This window comes from Rhincodon typus, chromosome 21 (genome assembly GCF_021869965.1).
Source record: "Rhincodon typus isolate 14 chromosome 21, sRhiTyp1.1, whole genome shotgun sequence".
Classification (NCBI taxonomy): domain Eukaryota; kingdom Metazoa; phylum Chordata; class Chondrichthyes; order Orectolobiformes; family Rhincodontidae; genus Rhincodon; species Rhincodon typus.
In genome coordinates, this window is record NC_063352.1 from 18,558,083 (window position 1) to 18,576,711 (window position 18,629).

At 40.9% G+C, this 18,629-nt stretch overlaps 1 protein-coding gene across 1 annotated transcript; it reads right to left on the reverse strand.

Annotated features, from left to right (window-relative positions):
* Nucleotides 1–2,472: 2,472 nt before the first annotated feature.
* Nucleotides 2,473–18,629, reverse strand: bri3 (brain protein I3). The gene is made up of 3 exons (XM_020537244.2): nucleotides 18,206–18,629; nucleotides 17,297–17,429; nucleotides 2,473–4,527 (listed from the first exon to the last, which is right to left on the reverse strand). Exons 1-3 carry the CDS (start codon nucleotides 18,342–18,344, stop codon nucleotides 4,395–4,397), a joined length of 405 nt encoding a protein of 134 aa, XP_020392833.1. The 5' UTR covers nucleotides 18,345–18,629; the 3' UTR covers nucleotides 2,473–4,394.

Here is an 18,629-nt window from a genome sequence, read left to right on the forward strand (position 1 = left end):
TTCTCCTCCACAGATGCTGCCAGACCTGCTGTGCTTTTCCAGCAACTTTGTTTTTGTTCCCTAGTGCTCCTGGTACCTGTTCCATGTACACCTAAATCCACTACAGCTTAGAATTAATGAAAAGAGTCTTTTATAAACAGGCATATAACTATGCCTCAACCCAACATATAGTCATGCCCTAAAATCAAATCGATCCATTAATGTAAGTCACAAAAACAAAAAAAAAAAGTCAAACTAAACTCCAACTGGCTCATGTTAGGTATGAATCATAGAAAATGCTAAATAAACTCAAGTCTGGAAACATCTAAGGAAGCCAAATCAAACTTTAAAGTTTAATATTTTTCTCTTTCTCCATAAATGCTGTTAGACCTAAGATTCTCCAGAATTTTGATTCAATGTCAGTATCTGTTTTGGTTTTATTCTGTTATAAAATCACAATTATACAGAGGATTAATTTGGTGTTGAGTAGCATACAGGTCCCATTCCACATTTTAAATGAAATTTCCCTCGGCTGAAGTTCTAACTGGAACATATTTAAAGCATTCCATTACCAAAGTCTCATCAAACAGCAGGGTTACTAGAATGTGGACTGGATAGATAAATATATATGCCCCAATTTGAGTATCTAGGACATATCTGGACTTGCTATGCAGCAACAGACACTATTCTACAATCTTTTCTACTTATTCTAAATTGAAAGATTTTAGATCAAATGTGCACTGGGTTTGTATGAAAGCCCAGCAGAAGCATCAATTTTTATTAAAGCAAGAATTGTTTAAAGTGCTTCAAAATGAATGTTGCACACTAAACTTAAAGCAACAGATACTGGGACATGTCACCATAAACCTCCTTTGAACAAGCTTAAGGAGCGCTTCCCAGGAGAAATTCGAGCTAAAGAACAATGAAACTTGGATGTGCAAGAGGACAAAATTGGAGGAAATTCACCCATGCAGCTAAAAGATGATCCTGTGGGGTTTTTTTTTTGGGTGTTGCCAACATTGTTTCTCTCTCTCCAGTAATCTCACTGCCATATTTGATCCTGAGATAAACCTAAGTACATATTCCATTTATCTATTTCTATTTCCATTTCCAGGATATTGCACAATATTTTTTATATTGGTGAGATGAGCGTTACTGTGTAAGCCATAGTTTCTTGCCCATTTCTTACTGCCCCTGAGCCAAGTGGTTTGCTAGGTATTGAGGGAATCAGTCACATGGCTGTGGGTATAGTGTCACGTAGACCAAAGCAGGTAAGGATGGCAGATTTCCTTAAGTGAACCAGTGGGGTTTCTTTTCTAGGAATTGTTGACATATACTCACTTTCATTTTCAGGTTTAAAAATGGAATTTGCATTGTACTAGCTGCCTTAATGGGATTTGACCATGTTGCCACAGTATTAACTAAGATCTCTAAATGATTAGTCCAGTGATATTGCCTATACAGTAACAACTCACCCTGCCCCACCTCATTTGAACTGTTGCTAAAATGTCTGACCAAACTGACAGCAATACCTCAAGTCTGCAAAGGGATATAGAAAAATTGTGGGCAAGCAATTGTCAGATGACAGAATACAATATAGGAAAAATGTGAACTTGTCCACTTTGACAGCAAGAATAGAGAAGCAGTATGCTTTTTAAAATGGAGAGAGATTGCAGAACTTCATTAGAAAGGGATTAGGGGATCCTGTGGTATAAACTACAAAGTTGGTAAACAGCTACAGCAAATGGAATGTTATTTATTGTAAGAATGGAATACAAAATTCAGGATGTTTTACACATTTGCAGAACTTAGACCACAACAGGAGTACTGTGCATGGTTTGACTCAAGGATATAAGTATGTTAAGAAATGTATTCACTTAAAAAGTGAATGTTCACTCAACTGATTCCTAGGATGGGTTTATCTTCAGGCAAGGCTGGACTTGTATCTACTAGAGTTAAGAACAAGACAAACAAACAAAAAGATATTGACACTACTTAACAGAACAGATGCTGAAAGAATGTTTCTTGTGGGAGGAACTAGAACAAGAATTTAACAAAGCTTTAAAGTTAGGGGACTACCCATTTAAGACAGGAGAAATGTTTGAGGATGGTGGATCTTTGCAACTTTTCTTCTCCACTTAGGAGTGGAAGCAAGGTTAATGAATATTTCTAAAGGCAGTTTGTTAGATACTTTACTTAGGGAATCAAAGGTTCAGGGTAAGTTCACTGAATGACTAGACAAGCTCAAAAAGGCCAAATGACCTATTCCTAAATTTATGTAAAACATTCATAGTCTCAATTTGGTTATTCTGACAATCCTGGCTAAGTTGCTTCAGTCTACCCTCCTATAATTTTGAGGTTGACTAAAGCACAGTTGCTTGTATTTTCACTCACATTTACTGTTGTTCACCTATCAGGCCTGTCTCTGCTTTTTGAATGATATTGACTCATGGTTAAACAATGTCTTAATTATAAAAGCAAACATTCACCATATTTGGAAACAAGAAATGATTTTTATATTTTATTTCAAAGCTAGTTGCATATAGGTATTAGTTTATTTGTTCCTAATGGGATAGTCATCCAATTGCATTTCAAATATTATTGGACCAGTATTGTGTTTCAGATCTATCCAGGTCAATTCTAACCTCCTGAGAGAAAGCTAAGCATTTAATGCCCAACTCATTTGTATAGTTTGATGGTATTAGTTAAGCCAGACCAATTTGCATCAAATTCTCGATTCCTCAGACACCAGGAACTAGGGTGCGTGTGCATAGGAGCTCAGTTTTTTTTTTAAAAAAAAAAGAAAAAACAAAAAAGGTATCAAACCTTCACAAAGGTAGCAGAGATCCAGTCTACAAAGGCCATTTGGAAAATTGAAATAAGCCAGGAACACTCCTGCTTTTAAATTCACAAACCCAATTAAAACCAGGCTACATTAGATGTTAAGAAACTGGGGAAAAAAAGAGGGGGGGAAAACATTCTACAAAAATAAAGTTTCCTCAGGCCTAATTGTCTGATAAAAGATAGAAGTTTAAAAAATCTCATCTTTCCACAGCCATGAAAGTTATTATTTACATTTTGTTCGATTCCGTTTTGTTGTTAACAGGTGGTTTTTGAAAGTCTTGTGGATATGAACTGGAGACAAGTTGTACAGACTCAAACATGAAAAGGGACAAATGCAAAATACCCTTGGGATAGATTTCTACTCCAAGATCCTTTTGCTTAAAGGCCATCATACTTGTGCACAAGTACAAAGTACAGACCAAGTCCCAGATCACCCAACATAATCTGTACAAAAGCAAAAATCAATTTGTTGCATACAAAATAAGCCAAGGAAAATCTTAATTTGACACTGAGCAGCATAGCAAGTTCTGAAAAACATTGCTTAGGTTACACAGAACACCTGGAGGCAAAAGAATAGAGCTTTGTGGACTCTGCCCCGAGCACCAAATGATTGCAGGGACATCATGTAGTGAAGAAGTACTAATAATGTAGAGTTAACCAGGAAAACAGTTTCCCATCCCTTTAAGTCTGGCATACAATAGCCTGCAAAATAAATTATATTCAATCTTAGATTGTCCCATTTGGATGATAGAAAGACTGTAGGTTTGGAAAGGTGTACAGGCTCATTGGGATTGATAAGTCTCAAAAAACATCACAATTGAGATTTTAAAAATGCTCGATTAAACCCTCTCAAGAAGAAACTATTGCCTATGGCAGGAGGGTCTGTAAAACAAGGACTTTGATTCAGGTTAATTGGCAAAACTAGATAAGAGTGCTGAGAATTTAACAAAGTGAGTATAGCTCCAGAATGTACTGACTGAAAAGGGTGGAAGGACAGTCAACTGCAAATTTCAAAAAGAGAATTGTATAAACCCTCACACTGAGAAATCGAGCAAGACTAGGGATATTGGGACTAATCAGATAGTTCTTCTGAAATGGAGTTAATGGCTCCCATTCATGCAAGACACTGCCTGTTGATAGAAGTGTGCAAACAAATGACATTTCAACTGATTCTCATATCAGGTCTTATCCAAGTTGCCAAAAGGCATTTCTGATCCATTATAGACACTTCTGCTTAGCAACCAGACACCAAGTCTTTAGAAAAGTAGCTAGTTAAAAATAGTAATACAAGGATGTAGATTTAATTATAGCATTTTCAAGTGCAATTTAAGGAAACAGTAAAATGAATAATCAATTTTTGCCTGTACATTTCAACTATTCATAATGGAGAAATTATAGTCACTTGCAGGCATTCAATTGTCATGCTTTTTAAGGATCACATCTCAAATTCTATCAAACTAAATCACAGAATGAAGGCAAGTCATCTGTAGTAGTTTATACACAATGGCAGAGAATTTACAGTAAAAAATTATTTAAATTTGGCCACAGGTAGGCTGGTCATTTTGATCCAGTTAGCCGAAGCTAGCTCCACAGTTTGGGCATCTCCGCTGTCGCAGTGCCAAGCAAAATAGGATCCCAATTGGAAAGAATAATATTGCACACAGCACACCCAGGCAAGTGAAGTCATCTTCCAGAACACCAACCCTGTTGAAAGAAAAACAATTCAATTAAGAATGTCAACTCACTACACACTCCCCCACTTTTAAGACAGCCAAAATAATTCACAACATGGAATACAGATACAGTTTAAGAGTGATACTGGTGATAACAGAACTAAAACTCCAAGTACCACTTGCAGACAAGTTAATTAGGGAATACAAGCCTAAACATTTAAAACAATTTAATAATTTAGTAGAGTAGATAGAGAGAGAAGCTATTCCCACTGGTGAAAGGAATCCAGAAAAAAGGAGGTACAATCTTCAAAATTTGAACTGGACTATTTTATCGAAGCTGTTAAAAAGGGAGCTGACGACCTAGTGGTATTACTGCTGGACTGCTAATCCAGAGACCTGGGTTCCAATCCTGCCGTGGCAGATGGTGGCATTTGAATTCAATGAAAAAAAAATCTGCAAGAGTTCAATAACCACCACAAATCTGTTGTCAATTGTCTGGTTCTCTGATGTCCTTTAGGGAAAGAAACTGCCACCCTTGGTCTGGTCTATACAGGACTCCAGACCTACAGCAACATGGTCGACTCTTAACTGCCCTCTGGGCAATAAATGCTGGCCTAGCTTGCGATGCCTTCTTACCATGAATTAAAAGGACAATAACAGGAAACATTTACACATTGTCCAGATTTTTTTTAATCCACAGTCCCACAAAAGAAAAAAATTGAAGCTGGAGGCAGAACAGATTTTTGTTGAGAAAAGATATTGAGACAAAAGAAACCATGATAACTAAATGGAGGAGTCAGATCAATCAGATCCAACTGAAGAATTTCACAGACACTAACAGCAGTTTTGGGTGCCTTACCAAAGTAAGGATCCTGTGCAAACTGAACAGATGTTATGACTCCAAAAAGGGATCGTAGCCAAACTGAGTCATGTTCCTATCCTTTATCCACACATCATAGCGTGGACCTGGCTTGTGTCCCCAAATCCTGGAACTGGAGTTGAAATTACAATCTTCTGACTCAGAAGAATGCACTTCCCAACTGAGCCAAGCAAATGCCACATGATTAAATATCATGACACCAGACCAGCACTGCTATACTTATATAGAACTCACTTATGAGCTGACAAAAGTTTTCCTTAGTGGTCTGCTCACTAGAGTTTCAGGACAGCAGAATAGTGGGGGGAAATGTATTTAATTTCAAAATCAGATTGGTAGATACTGTAAAGAGTAGTTTAGTTTTAAAATAGATTCTCTCCTGTCCCTTCCTGCCCTCTTTTCAAAATAAAGAGAAGGCTACAACCAAAGCAACCATCTCTGCAATTTCATGATGAATGCAGAATTCCAATACATTACTAATTGCAGGAGCTAGGCTAAAAATGGTGAAATTGTCAGTGTATGCTGCCATTGCAACTGGGAAAGCTGGTAGTAATTTCTAGAGTCCACTTGTGTGGGGTTAAAGAAGAGTCAGGAAAAGCAATGCTGCTGTCAGTGACTTTTTGCTCCTCCTTAGGAGCCACTGTTGAAATCCACACAGAATCTCAAATTGATCTTAACTGGGTTGGCAGTGATATATTGACAGTGTCACTGGACAGCATTCCAGGCTACTGTTCTGGGCACATGGACTCAAAACTCACCACAGCAGATAGTGAAATGGTGAGCACGAAACCATTACCGATGGTCTTAAAAACCCATTTGATTCACTGATACCACTCTGGAAAAGCTTGCCATCCTCACCTCATGTGGCCTACAACGTGGGTGACTCGAATATCCAGTTTTTCATAGCTACTTCGATGTCTCAAAAAGGAACAAACCAGATGCAACCAAGGCACCGGAAATGAATGACATTCCAGTCAACCCTGCAAAGTTCTCACTAAATCTGGAAGTTTGTTGGAGAGCTGTCCTACAGACCAACAAGCAGCCAGACATTGTTTGCAAGGTACGATTCTGAGAGAATAACCATGTCCCAGGCACCAGTAGTGGCTATGTCCCGGTCCACCAAAAAGTCAGATTCAGAGTTAGTGGTACAACAGTACATGCAGACAGAACAGTTACCCTGGGAGTCAGCAATATTAACTCTAGAGCCCATGAAGTTTCATGGCATCAAATCAAACAGGAAACCTCCTGACTACCACTTCTCACTCACCCTCAACTAGTGAATCAATTCTCCATGTTGAACACTGTTAGGGAGATGCACTGAGCACGGCAAGTATACAAAGTACTCTGGTTGAAGAACTAGAGAATGTCTATTTTCCCAAGATTGGCTCAGCAGCAGCATCACCAGCAATGACCAAGACCTAAAAGGACTAGCTACTAGACAGGCCAGAGGCAAGTGGTAAGGGAAGACATACTTAGCTTCATCCTCTATCTGTAACAGATGCATCTGTCCATTGCAGTATTAGTTGAGTGACCACCACAGTTCTTGAAGACAAAAATCCCACCCTTACATTGAGGGTACCAACCATTGTGTTGTATGGCACTACCAATATGAATTGGATAGGTATCAAACAGAACTAGCAACTCAAAACTGAAGCATGCTTGAAGTGCTGTGGCCTCAATCAGCAGAATTGTATTTAGCCAATTTGTAACCACATCCCCTCCCCCCCCCAAATCTACCATTACTACCAAGCCAGTAGATCAACTTTGGTTTAAAAGGAAGACTTGAGGGCATGCCATCAGCCACACCAGGCACACATGGAAATGAGGCATCAACACATGTCAAGCTGTACACAGCTAAGTAATCCCACAACTAACAGATGAGATCCAAGCTCTGCAGTCCTGGCACATAGTCTGGAACAGTGGTAGACAATTAAACTCACTACAGGAGGCAGCTCCAGAAATATTCCCATCCTCAACAATAGTGGACAAGACAAAGCTGAAGGGCTGTAACCATCTTCATCCAGAATATGGCAGTATTCTGGGAAAAGTGCCAAAGACTGGTGCTTCATAATTAGCCATGCCATTAACCAAGCTTTTCCGCTGTAGTTACAATACTGGTTACTACTCACTGTGGAAAATTACCCAAAAAGTAGGACAAACCCAACCAGTCAATTTCTGCCCCAGTCTCAGTGATGGAAGGGGTTGTCAGTGATGTCAAGCTGCACATATCCTACAATCACCTACTCTGAACTCAGTTTGGGTTCTGACAGAACCACCCAGCTTCTGATCTCAGAGTCTTGGTCCAAACATGCAAAAGAGTTGAACTTGAAGGGAAACAAGGGAAACAGTTCTCTAAATCGAGGCAGCATTTGACCAAGTGTGACAAATAGCTTGAGCAAAATCGGAGTCAATTGAAATCAAAAAGGTAAAAATAGCCATTGGCTGGAGTCATACCTGACACAGGAAAGTGGGTGTGGCTGACCTCCAGTCATTTCAGCTGCCGGAGATTTCTGCAGGGGTTCCTCAGGGTAGCATCCTAGAGCCAACTATCTTCATTTGCTTCATTAGTAGGTCAGAAGTGGGGATGTTCACTGATTATTACATAACATTCAGCACTATTTGCCACCACTCATACTGAAGCAGTCCATATCAAAATAGAAGACAACGTCCATGCTTAAAATGGATGGCAAGTAACATTCACATCACACAAGTGCTAGGCAGTGACCGTCTCCAAGAGAATTCAAACATGAATCCCGTAACATACCAGGGATCAATGGGGACTGTTAGCTCAGTTATAGAATCATTCGGCATGCAAACAGACCCTTTGGTGCCAGCCAGTCCACGCTAACCATGTTCCCAAGCTAAACTAGTCCCACTTGCCCATTTTTGGCCCGTATCTCACCAAACCTTTCTTTTTTAAAAAGTACTTGTGTGAAAGTCTTAAATATTGTAAGTGTACCTGCATCCAACACACGCAGTTCATTCCATTCTTGAACCACCGTGTAAAAAAGATTTTAATAAGTACACTAGGGGCAACTTTCTCCTCTCACCTTAAAGATATGCACCTGAGTTTTGAAATCCCCTGCCCTTGGGAAAAGGCTTTGCTATTCACTATATCTATACCCCTCATGATTTTATAAACCACTGCAAGGTCACCCTTCAACCTTCTACATGTCAGTGAAAAAAGTCCCAGCCTATTTTTATAACTTAAACACTTCATTCCCAGCAACATCCAAATCTTTTTGAACCCACTCCAATTTAATAATATCTTTTCTATAGCAGGGCGACCAGAACTGCACACAGTACTCCAGACAAGGCCTCACCAACATCCTGCACAACCTCAACATGACAGCCCAACTCCTATACTCAAAAGGAGTGAGAAACGAAGGCAAGCGTGCTAAACACCTAAACTACCCTGTCTACCTGTGACAGAAATTTCACATAATTGTGTACCTGAACTCTAGCCAGGACCCTACCATTAACTGCACCCTGCCCTTGTTTGTTTTACCAAAATGCCACACCTCACTTTATCCAAATTAAACTTCATCCATCACTCCTCAGCCCACTGACCCAATTGATCAAGATCTCTAATCTTAGATAACCTTCACTGTCCACTACAGCAACAATTTTAGTATCCACAAACTTGTCATGCCTCCTAAATTCTCATCCAAATAGCTTAAGTAAGTGACAAACATGGACCCAGCACCGATCACTAACACTGCTGGTCACAGACTTCCAATCCAGAAAACAATCCTCCACCACCATCCCGTCAATTTTGTATCCAATTGGCAACCTCACCCTGAATCTCGGTGTGATCTAACTTTAGTCTACCACGTAGAACTTTCTCAAAGGCTTTACTGAAGTCCACATAAATAACATCCATTGCTCTGCTCTCAACCATTTTGGTTACTTCCTCAAAAACTCAAGTTTGCAGGACACTAACTCCCTCACCAAAAAAAAACCATGCTGACTATCCGTAATTATTCCTTGCCTCTCCAAGTGCATGTAAATTGTATCTTTCAGAATCACAAACAATTTACCCATTTCAGGCTTACAGGTCTATAGTTCCCAGGCTTCTCCTCAGCCTTCCTTAAGGAAAAGCACAACATTAACCACCCTCCAGTCCACCAGCACCTTACACGTGGTTATTGGTGATAGAACCATTTCTACTACAGGCACCATAATTTCTTCCCCAACTTTCCACAAAATCCTGGGATACACTTGATCGGGTCCTGGACATTTATCCAACTTTATGTATTCTAAGTCCTACAGCATTTTCTCTTTTGTAACATAACTGTTTTCAAAATACCAATATTTGAGTTCTCCAGCCTCCATTTCTTTCTCCACAATAAAACAGATGCAAAATATTCATTTAGTATCTCTACCACTCCTGGGGTTAAAACACTGATAATCTCAGATATTTAAGGGGCCCTATTCTTTCTCTAGTTGCTCTTATGCTCTTAATGTATTTGGAGAATCTGAATTGACTGGAAGGCCAACTTTCAACACAAGAGTGACACCCACTGGCTGAGGTCTCCACAAAAGGAGATTTCTCAACTTCGCCACTCACCTTGGATGCAGAGACTCTCAGATTAAACCATCACCAGTCACCTCTAATGAGAGAACACCCTACAGTCTGGTCATATTATGGCAACTTCACTTTTACCTTGACCAGAAACTGAACTGGACCAGCCATTTAAAATACCATCACTACATGAACATTGGTAGAGGCTGGAAATAACTCTCATCCCGACTCCACAAATGCTGCCATCTACAAGTCACAAGTCAATGTGATGGAATACTCCCAACTTTCCTAGTTAACTGCAACTCCGAATAAGCAGTCTGACACCTGTGAGGACAAAACTGCTTGATTAACAGCCCTTCCACCAGCTTCACATTTACTCCCCATGGTGCAGTGGCAGCACCATATGCTATCTGCAAGGTGTACTGCAGCAACTGATCAAGGTTTCTTTGACAGTATCTTCTAAACCCAAGATCTCTAGAAAAAGGACAAGGACATCACATATGGCAATACCATTTGCAGGCCCCCTTGCATGTCTCACACCATCCTGACTTGGAACCACTTCATTTCTTGACTGTCACGGTCAAAAATCCTGAAACTCCCTCCCTAACAACATGCTTCTTGTACATACCACAGACTAACTTCTAGAAAGTGGCTTACCATTTTTTCAAAGCCAATAATGGCGAGGCAATAAATGTTGGCTTGGCTAGTGATACCCACACACCAAAAACAGAAAACTCCGCTTTTACACGATCAAAAATTCATCTGTTGTTGAAACAGACAATTTTTTTTAAAACTACATATGAACAATTGTTTTAAAAACATTAATTTTATTTGCTGAATGTGATTTGTAAGTTGGAAGTTTGCCAAAAGGTGCATGGAATTTAAGTTTACTTCAACTTTTAATCTAATTTCCATTTGTTATATCCCAACCTTTATTTCACTCAAATTTCAAGTACAATCTGCACACTTCAGAGATAGTAAGAACTGCCGATGCTGGAGTCAGAGACAACACAGTGTGGAGCTGGAGGAACACAGCAGGTCGACAGCAGAGGAGCAAGAAAGTTGATGTTGAGTGGGGATCCTTCTTCAGAAATAGGGATGGGGGAGGGAGCTGGGAAATAAATAGAGGGAGGAGGGGTGGGGCTGGGGAAGGTAGGTGGGATGGTGATAAGTGAGTGCAGGTAGAGAGTGATGATTGCTCAGTGGGATGGTTGGGGTAGATAGGTGGGAGAGAAGATGGACAGGTTGCCTAAACACAGGAATTCACCAGTTTTAAAGTCTCCCCACCCCCAGCCTCATCCCATGTCAAACCCTCCCTCATCCCCACCTCCTTGACCTGACACAACCTGTCCATCTTCTCTCCCACCTAACCGCCCCTCCCACCTCACTGACCGATCCCCATTACCTACCTGCACTCACCCATCACCACCCCACCTACCTTCTGCAGCCTCACCCCTCCTCCCTCTTATTTATTTCCCAGCTTCCTTCACCCTCCCACATTTCTGAAGGGTCCTGACCTAAAACGTCAACTTTCCTGCTCCTCTGATACTGCCTGGCCTGTGTTCCTCCAGCTCGACCTTTGTCTGTGCACTTCACTTACTGGTTTGTTCTTTATGAATATCCTTAAAATGTGAGAGGCTTGCAGAGTCTATTTGGTGGTATCATTGCACCTGTTTGACTAGGGATCCCTAGCAATGTTTGGAAAGGGAAAAAAGTCTTCTGCAATGATTGAGAGATCTCCACAGTTAACACGTCACTTCACCAATGACCACATATTTCAAGCCAATTTGCAACAAAATCTCACACCAAACAATGCATTCAAGCAGAAAACACAAGTGAGTTTTATTGGAAAGTTCAGCTGTAGATGAAATTTAAGCTACATTTTCCTCACCTTTAGAACAAAAAAGGTTAGAGTGGATAAAAATGAAATTACTGTACAAGTGATGATAAAAGTTTACCCACAGCAAGTGGTAGTGTATTTGACTGCAAGAATCAAACACAAAGGTTTCCTATCCGGGATGGGGGTCAAATGAAAGGATTGGTTCGGGCACCAGGTGAAAAGGTCAAATTTAATCCCTTTAATCATCCAAAAGCTTAGAGAAAAGAATTCTTAAGGGAACATTGCAGTGGGCAACACGAGATTTGAAATAAAAAGTTACTTTAGATTTGTTTAAACAAAACAACTACGTTTAGTAGACAACTTCCCATTTTCTCCAGCCATAAAACTCAAAGCAAACAAACATTCAAATGCAGCTACAGAAGTCTACACAAAACACAGATGAAGTGCTGATAAAATTAACATGCAATTAAATTTAAAGAGGTCCAGTAAAAGTAGCACTTCAAATATCATTCTAACCAGAGCAAATCCTTATGAAAGGAAAGGACTGAACTCTAATTCCCTCCCCTGTGACTTTAGGTTTCAATTTGAAGCACCACTTCCAAGAAGTCATGTGACCAATAGGAAGTATTCTCTGGCTCAGTTTGAGATAGAGATACAAAGTCACAGCACAGAGGCAGAGGTAGCAAGGGAGTGACAGGCAGGAGGAAGAGTGGGAGGCAGGGCAGAGGGGAGAAGGAGGGGGTCAGTGGAGACAGAGGGACAGGGATATGAAGGTAAAGGGTGCATGGAGCCACAGGAGGGACATCACAAGGGTGGGCAAAGGGCACAAGAAAGCTGGAGTGAAAGGACAGGCAAGGGAGTGTGCATAAGAAAGGGAAGGTCTGTAAGGACAGGTCAGGAAAAGAATGGGAGATAAGAGCACAAGTACAATCTATGGAGGAGACAAGGAAAGCAGGAACCAGGAAGAGCTAATGGTGAAAGACGGGAGGAGTGAAGGAGAAGTGGAGCAGGGGAAGGAGGGAATGCAAAAAAAAAAAAGGAGGGTGAAATCTGACAGAAAGGACAGGACAGACAAGAGGAGAACAATTGAGACACCAAAAGGGGATGATGTTCGAGAGTAGGGGTGCGTGCAACAGTCAAAAGTGAGATGGAACAGAGTTTGGGAGGGAGTATAGAGAGAAGCAGTGGCAGGGGACAAGACAAAACAGCAGGGAAGAAAAGCAGGAGACAAGTGGCAAGGCAATAGAACCAAAGAGGTCAATAGACTAGAGACAGGACCTGGGTGATTGGGGTGGAGAAGAGAAAGAAAGAGAGAGAGGGAGAGAGAGGGGAAAAGAAGGGGAAGGGGAAGAGAAAGAAAAGTTGCGGGAAGAACAGGGAGCCAAATCGCAAGAGTCCAGGAGGAGTGAGAAATAAAGAAAGGGAATATCAGGGAACAGAGGGAAAGAAAGGGTAGAAAGAAAGAAAAAAGGAAATAGAATGAGAGAGCAAATAAAGGGAAGATGTTAGGGTCTGAGAAAAATAAGAACAGTCTCTAAGCTGCAATTAGGTTATGCAGAAATTGAAAACAATGGGAATTGTATAAACCTCTCAGAACAATTCATGATGACAGGAAATCAGATCAACAAGAGTTAGAGACAGAAAAACCAAACTGGATATTTTCCAACAGACACCTTTTTCCTCTAAATACTGCTACAGTTCAGAAACCAATCCTGAATTCTGAAGGACATGCAATCATCACATGAACTTGGCTATTCACTTTACAGAAGTGAGATTAAAAAATGTTAAAAAAAATTCAAAATTAAAATATGGAAATCAACCATTTGGGAAGCTTCAGAATCCTTTTAGAACTCCAGCTGTGTTTCAGTTCCCTACATGCCAAGTTTCACCAGATTTGATTCCAACAGTAAAACAATTCAAATTGCCAAAACTTGTTTTCCTGCTTGACAGCAGTCACAACCACCTGTTAATAACCATGGTTCAGTGGATAACACATGCCTTGGAGTCAGAAGGTTGTAGGTTCGTGTTCCACTCCATGAGATCTGGGCACAAGATCCAGTTTCACAGACTTCAGTGTTATACTAATGGAGTGTTGTGTTGTCAGAGGTACAATCTTTGAGTGAGATTTTAAAATCAAGGACCTATCAGCTGATCTAACAGATCCCATGCAACAGTTTTGTAAGACAGGGAGTTATCCCAAGCTTTGACTGATATTTATCAGTCAAATCAATAAATGGTAAAGTCACCATAATCACCAGACCATAGTGCTGCTCTGAGAGATGCCTGGTGGTGGTTTAAACAGATTCACCAAATATCAGGTGAAGAGAAGGGTTAAGAAAGACAGCCTTTATGGTATAGGCAGTTCTCCTATAAAACAATTGTCGCGTTCTTGTGTGACTTTGTGCTATAGAAAATCACAAGGGGAAAAAAAAACACTATACTGTACAATAGAAAGTTAGTGTTACCCAAACAATGTCCACTAATCAATCACGTTACAGCCAATTTGCATTAACAAACCACACATTATAGCATAAATACCTGTATACTCAGCCAGTGTGGGAATTGAGCCTGTGCTGTTGGCACCACTCAGCATTGCAAACCAGCCATTTAGCCAACTGAGCTAACTGACCATCCAATCAATACTTCATCATCAGTCATTATCACACTGCTGTTTGCAGGAGCTTGTAGTCTATAAATTGGTGTCATGCTTCTTACATTATGACAACTCCCTGCAACTCAAAAGTGTTTTATTGGCTATAAAACACGATGGATGCCATACATTGTGAATGGCACTAAATAAATGCAAATATTTATTCTACTGTACAGCAAATGGACACATCAGGGAGCAAAGTGTTACTGGATTTGTCAATTTAAGACTTGTTGTTTGGTTAACAGCTGAGGCCTGGAATCAAACCTGGAGCCTTCTGGCAGGCCCTGCTGGTCTTCACGTTGTTTGTGGGTTTGATGAACAAGATGCACAGCAATCAATTCACATTATCCCCAAAATGATCACAACTCAAGGACCTGCTCTGGACCTTCTGTCACCTATGCAGCTCACCAGGTAAAACTTGCTGAGCTACCAGGGAGTTTGGCCACCAATGGTCATAAACACAGCAACAGAATTAAAACTGGGGCAGAGTCTTAGCAATTGGAGGATTCCACCCAACTGCATCATGATCAGTTAGATAGAAACATATTCACAGGTCCACCCATCTTTAAAGGGCCATGGATAAAAGCATGGTCATGACAATTTCCTATATGAAGATTAAAGCTACGCAAGAACAAATTAACATTTAAATAAAGCCAAATTAATCCACAAAGCTAGAATGTTTGCATGTTTGCCCCAAGGCTGCTTGAAAATAAACTCATATGATGCCAGCTCAGCATCACATCACCACACTGCATTCTTGCTGGAATAGAACTGCAAGACATTACAAATATCATTTCCATTGGGTAGACCAAATAACTTGGACATTGAGGGTTTTATTATAAATCATAGTCAGTGGCATCAAAAATGAATATTGTACTTTATTTAAAGTACAAGTTTGGACACCAATATACAGTTGGAAAAAAATCTTTCAATTCCTAAAAGCCACAGAGCACAGCAAACTGCCAGTAATTAAATTTTAATCTCAATCTAGGATTGCAAGCAGGTGTTCAAGTGGTGTTTCTACAAAGAATGGGGTAAAATGTCCAAGCCAAAGATTCCTACACCAGTCTGGAAAACACAGCAACCCAACAGAACCACCACTTATTCACAGTTGTACAGACAAGTGGAAACCTAAATTCTAAACCAGAATTTAACTTTTAATGATTAGGCAGAGTTTATTCCATTGGGAGTTCCTTTCTTCACAATGGGATCAAATAGAATTTTGCAGCACAAGGATACTATGAATTAAAATTAACAAAATGATATTTCATTTGATATCAAGTGAACCAATTACATATCAATAGTAAAATTTCAAACTGAAAAATAGAGGACCAACCTAGAGGCAATAATAAAAAATCAAATCCACTTTTACTGAAGTACTACTGATGAATTACAAGCCACTTTTGAATATCCACTAAGTTGTCCCTAGGGAAAAAGAACCACTACAAACATTAAGCATAGAAGCATTAGTTCTGATATTCCTCAGTGCATTGTGGATATAATATTTACTGTATCACTGGAATAGCCAGTGGCTAGTTGGTTTTCTAAGTTAGAACAGATCACTTAGAACAACTTCATATGGCTGTACAGCAGTTCAGGAAATTTGTGGTTCAGCGCATTATGGAAATTAAAGTTCTTAATCCATAATGGCCAGCTGCAGCATAGTGGTGGTATTCCTGACCCTGAGCCAGGAGACCCAGATTCAAGTCCCACCTAGTCCAGACACTTATCAGCTTGCTTTGAAAGTATGCAAATGTAATGTTACCCAAATATGAACAGTAAAAATAACTGCCTTGATAGAGTACAGGGCAATACATCGCCAGTTAAGAGCAGAGATCCACCAGTGCAGGCCTCCACAAATCCCTGAAAGTTTGGGATCAGGAGTTCCTGGAATGAACATTGTCACAGAGGTTTGGGGCACATCTGGATATTGTGAAATGAGGGGGTGGGGGAATGGAGTTTAATGATGTTCAGCTCCACCATAACACCCTGTCTCCCCTCATCTCTATTCTGGAGATAAAATTTAAGGGATCCGTGATTCAGATATTCGAGATTCCAGAGTATAATCCCAGACTTGACACCCAGGTAAGTTTCACATCTGCCATGGAAATGGCTACAATGTTCAGGACATGACCTGCTTTCACCAGTGATGTTCTTCGTCAACATGAACGCCAAGGAGTGAAACGCCTTCACTCACTTGTCGGAGTGTGCTTATGGTGCAGTGCTAGCACCCCTACCTCACAACCAGGAAATCCAGGTTCAAGTCCCAAAATGCTTCAGGTGGTGTGTAGTAACATTTCTGAACAGGTTGAATAGAAAATAAGAATGCAATCCAGAGCCGCTGCTCAACGTACAGGGCAGTTTGGACCACGTTGGAGGAACTTACATCGCAAAGATGGGCAGGAAGCTGGTGATTCAAAGTGTAGCAGGGGTTTGAAGAGTGCAAGGCCAAATTCTTGCTGCTTTGGAGTTTGCACAATCCTCCCCATGTCTGCATGGGTTTCTACCGGGTACTCCAGATTCCTCCCACGGTTTAAAGATATTAGGTGGATTGGCCAGATTAATTGCCTATACTGTCCACAGATGTGTAATTTAGGTGGATTACACATGGGAAATGCAGGGTTACAGGGTTCAGGTAGGGGGCAAAGTTGGGTCTGGGTAGTATGCCGTTCAGAGGGTTAGTGCAGATTCAGTGGGCCAAATGGCCTCTTTCCACACTGTAGGGATCCAATTCAATGATATTTGTTAACTCATATGAGGCATATATATTGTCATAAAACATTTCCTAACTATCATGACACTTCAAAATTGACAGCTTTCTGGGAGGACACACATTCTTTGTAATTGTAAGTTCATTCACAAGCGTAGCTTTTTTTTTTAAAAAGAGAGAAAAGTGCATCATTGTTACCTGCAAGCTGGACAGCCACCCACCACTACAACTGAAGCTGCAGCTGGCTGCTGGATAATGGTGTAAGTGTTTGAGTAGTTTGATCCTGGACACACAGGGGGCTGGATACCTGCAGGAGCTGGAGGTACATAACCTACAAAACAGAAAGGGACATTAGCTAAAAGCATTTAGCGTTTCAAAACCTCATTAAATTCCATAAAGTAACTACATTCCCCTCTTTCCTCACAAAAATCCCTTATCTTCATTTAAATAATCCCATTAATCAAGCAACAATGTCAATATCAATACCAGTGTCAACACTAAAATAACTAATAGCATTTAAATCACAAAACCCATTTTAAAAGAAAAGTAGTGATCTGTACAGAGATAGTAGGAACTGCAGATGCTGGAGAATCTGAGATAACAAGGTGTAGAGCTGGATGAACACAGCAGGCCAAGCAGTAGAGGAACAGGAGGAGGAGGCAGCATCAGAGGAGCAAGAGGAGGAGGCCTGTTGTGTTCATCCAGCTCTACACCTTGTTATCTCTAGTGATCTGTACAGCAAGATTAAGAATTGACCACTTTCATCAACTAATAGCCTAGCAGTCCACCTAGTGACACCTCCAGAATATTTAAAGCAGTGTCGGCTTTTGCATTTTAAAAAAAATCAAAGTTTTAATTTCGGATTGTGATTTTAAAAGAATCCACTGATCATGACAAATTAAGTCTTACCCAGCCTCTCCAAACACAATTACTAAGTTAAACGTTCAACATTGATACAAACGCGAACAATATTTGTCAGGTGATTTCGAAGTTTCAATGCAATTACATACACCCTGTGCACCCTCCCATTATTTTGCTGCGGCTCTAACGAGGGATTAGACTGGCTTTGCCTGTGTACGCGATATAAATAAGAAAGGGTGGGCACACCTGAGGCCGGGTAAGAGTATGGAGGGGGCTGGTATCCAGGCGGTGGGATGGTACCATAGGTCTGGCCGTAGTCGTAGCCCCCCTCCGGCACCGCAGCGTACGCGGGTGGCCTCTCCTGCAAGAGGGGCTTGTTATCCATGGGTGGGGAAGGAGAGAAGAGCCGAGAGGAAGCAACAGTGGCGGCGGAACTCCAATGGCAGCAGGCGCCGCTCAGCCCTGGAGCGAGGATTTGGGCCGCCGGGATAGAACGGAAACCCTCTCTGTGCAGGAGGGTTTCCCAGGAGCTGGGCAGTGGGTAACAGTAACCTTTACTGCCACCGGGGAATCACCAGCCTGTCTCTCAGGGATTGTAATACCAGGTTCAGCATGCGCACTCCGGGGAATCCCCCCCAAACTCGATACAAAAATCACAAGATACGTGTCA

Coding starts and splice junctions, on each gene's coding strand:
- bri3 (XM_020537244.2), bottom strand. CDS start 18,344: ATGGATAACAAGCCCCTCTTGCAGGAGAGGCCACCCGCGTACGCTGCG. Junction 17,430..18,205: donor ATACTCTTACCCGGCCTCAG/GTGTGCCCACCC, acceptor TCTGTTTTGTAG/GTTATGTACCTCCAGCTCCT. Junction 4,528..17,296: donor GGTGGCTGTCCAGCTTGCAG/GTAACAATGATG, acceptor TTCTTTCAACAG/GGTTGGTGTTCTGGAAGATG.